This window comes from Carlito syrichta, unplaced genomic scaffold (assembly GCF_000164805.1).
Source record: "Carlito syrichta isolate Samal-C Ts95f unplaced genomic scaffold, Tarsius_syrichta-2.0.1 Scaffold47298, whole genome shotgun sequence".
Classification (NCBI taxonomy): Eukaryota; Metazoa; Chordata; class Mammalia; order Primates; family Tarsiidae; genus Carlito; species Carlito syrichta.
This window is the reverse complement of record NW_006991394.1, coordinates 27,465-30,177: the sequence shown is the minus strand read 5'-3', so window position 1 is coordinate 30,177 and position 2,713 is coordinate 27,465. Positions and strand designations below refer to the sequence as shown.

The window sequence follows — 2,713 nt, the reverse complement described above, 5'->3', positions numbered from 1 at the left end:
GATAACGTTCCGCTCGTGATGCTCGGGACCTCCTGCCTCGGGGGTCCCACCACACTCGCAATCCCCAGCGCTCTCCCGGGGCCCCTGGCACTTCCCCCCCACTGGCCCGGGCAGGACCCCTTCCTTCTCAGCCCATTCCCCAGCCTGGCACTTTCTCAAGGAGCTCAGCCCAGAAATGGAGGAAGCGCCAGGGACCTTCATAACTCAAGAGCATCTGGATTCGGGGCTGAAGGAAGAAGCAGAACAAAACAGAAACACAGCGGCAGGGGTGGAAACACAGCGGCAGGGGTGGGAGGCAGTGCTGGGCTAAAGATTTAGGCCCAGGCACAGCCCGGCCTCCAGGCCGGCACCCCGCCTCCCCGTGGGGCTGCCTTCTCCCGCCTGGAGCCAGGAGGGCTGGGGCCAGACGTCCGACTCTGGCAGCCCCTCTGTTTATTCTTGCGGCTCTGTGACCGCCAGCCTGGAGGACTGCCCAGGGTGCCCTGGAGAGCTTTGTGGCATGGGACTCCAGGGCTCTGTCCCGGAGATTTTGATCCAGGAGGTGCCCCCATGTATGGACCTTAAAACCGCCGGATGGCTGGCGCAGTGACTCAGGCGGCAATCCCAGCACTTTGGGAGGTGGAGGCGAGAGGATTGCTTGAGTTCGGGGGTTCGAGACCAGCCTGGGCACCTTGGGGAGACCTCATCTCTACAATAAATCACAAATAGCAGCTGGGTGTGGTGGCATGCATCTGTAGTTCCATCTACTTGGAAGGCTAGGGTGGAAGGATCGCCTGAGCCCAGCGGGTCGAGGCTGCGGTAGCCGTGAGCATGCCACTGCCCTGTAGCCTGGGCGACACAGTGAACCTCCCACTCAAAAAAAAACCTGCCTGGTGACTCTGACGAGCACCACCCGTAGACAGCAGAGGTTCTACACCATGCTTCCCACACTCTGTTCTGGAGAAGCACAGGGTCCTCCACCGCCCCCTGAGAAGCATGTCCTTCCTGTCTCAGTCCCTGCCATCGGCCATCAACGTCCTCTCTTTCCTCAGGGAGACTCTGGCGGCCCCCTGGTCTGCAAGTACGGCGACGCCTGGAACCTGATCGGCCTGACCAGTTGGAGCACGCCGTGCTCCAAGCCCGTCGGCCCCAGCGTCTTCACCAGGGTCACGAACTTCACCGGTTGGATCGACGAGCAGAAGCAGGAGAACCCCACGCCCAACCCTACCCTGGCTCCTCCACAGGGCCCCCCTCCGGCCATACTGTCCTTGACTGCGCACGCCACTCGCACACTTGGGGTCGGCGTGGTCCTGCTGGCTCCTCAGACCTTCCTCCTGCTGCCACTTCTCCTCGGCAGCCTGTGATGAGCCTGTGGCACCTCCACAAGCACCACTTAATCAACCCCGTCCCTCGGGGCCAGCCTCCCGCGGAGCTCTGTGTTCTCCACCTCTGGACCTTCTGTCCATCTGAGGCCACTGCGACCTAGGCCTGACACAATAAAAACAGTGAAAGAAGCTTCCCTCTCCTGTGTCTGACCTGTCAGAACCACCCCCGTGCTCTGCTGTGCTTCCAGCTCCTCAGGATGGGAAGGTCTCCCTCCTCCCTGGCAGGGACAGCTGAGGGGACACCCAGAGGCCAGGCTGTTTGTATGGGAGACAAGTCTCTCTCCTCTGGGTCCCCTGCGTGGAAAGAATGGAGATCTTCCTGCAGCTGGATGACTTGCACTGTGGCAGGGAGGGAGACGAGGCTTCCAGGCACAGAGGTCACAGAGATTCTTCTTGGGAGGCTGCCAGCAGACTGCAAAGGCTCCTGGCCACCAGCGGAGGGCAATCCCAGAGCCCGGCCTCCACGGCCAGCTCTCAGCCTACTGCATCTGCACCCACAGCCTGCCCTCTCTCTGGTCTGGCCTGGCCTCGAAACCCCTGTGGGCTTACTCCCACCCATGCTGAGGCTTGGCTGTCCCAAGACGCGCTTGCCTAGCCCTGAGTCCATAAGCCAGAATCTGGTCTGCCCCCTGCACGGCTGTCTGAGCCAGATTTGTGCCAGTGGGACCCTCAAAGAGCTTTGCCTCATAGCAGGGCCTACCCAGCCCGCCTCCCAAACTCTTGATGGTAAGAGAGCAGTCCCCAGTCCCCGCAGCCCACTGTGCACCTAGGCCCATCCAGGTGCTCTGTCCAAATTATTTCCAATCCTACTGCCATCCAAGCTGCCCGGCCCTCGCCAGCAGGTAGAGACAAGTCTCACAGGCACGACTGGAAAGATCTCCTGGGCGTGAAGCCCTCGGCTGCCATCAGAGACTTCCCAGCACAGGGTGTCTCCTTCCTTCCTGCCCACTGAGGCACCGCTGAGCAAGACACCCATGCCCCACAGGGGACCTGGCCTTGCAAGCTCAGCGGCGTCTGGAAGTCCAAAGAAAGCATTCCCTCCTCTGATGGCAAGCTCGGTGACGGTGCTTGCTGGGCCCTGAGGTGGCCAGTTCAGATTTAGAGCATTAGCCACTTTCTGTCCCCAGAGCTGCCACTCTGCTTCAGCCTGTGACGACCTCATGCTGGCTGGGCTGGCATTCCCTCGCCTGGCACTTTGTGGGTCAGCAAGCACATTCCTGTGAGGTGCGCGTGGGGTTATGGGATGGTCTGCCTGCCTGCCTGCAGGTGGTGGGCCTTAGACCTCCTCCCTTTCCACCAATGCAGACGCAGAACTAGAGCGCTCTGCGGGCTTGCCAGAGCAGAGGCCC

The 2,713-nt window shown here is 61.4% G+C and overlaps 1 protein-coding gene across 1 annotated transcript in view; it reads left to right on the top strand.

Annotated features, from left to right (window-relative positions):
- Positions 1–1,416, top strand: part of LOC103249939 (serine protease 40-like) — a 12,794-nt gene extending 11,378 nt beyond the window's left edge. Inside the window, exon 3 of the mRNA XM_008048553.1 lies at positions 1,032–1,416. Coding sequence (XP_008046744.1) covers positions 1,032–1,343 — 312 coding nt within the window. The 3' untranslated portion in view covers positions 1,344–1,416. The remainder of the gene's footprint in view (positions 1–1,031) is intronic.
- The last annotated feature ends 1,297 nt before the right edge of the window (positions 1,417–2,713 follow it).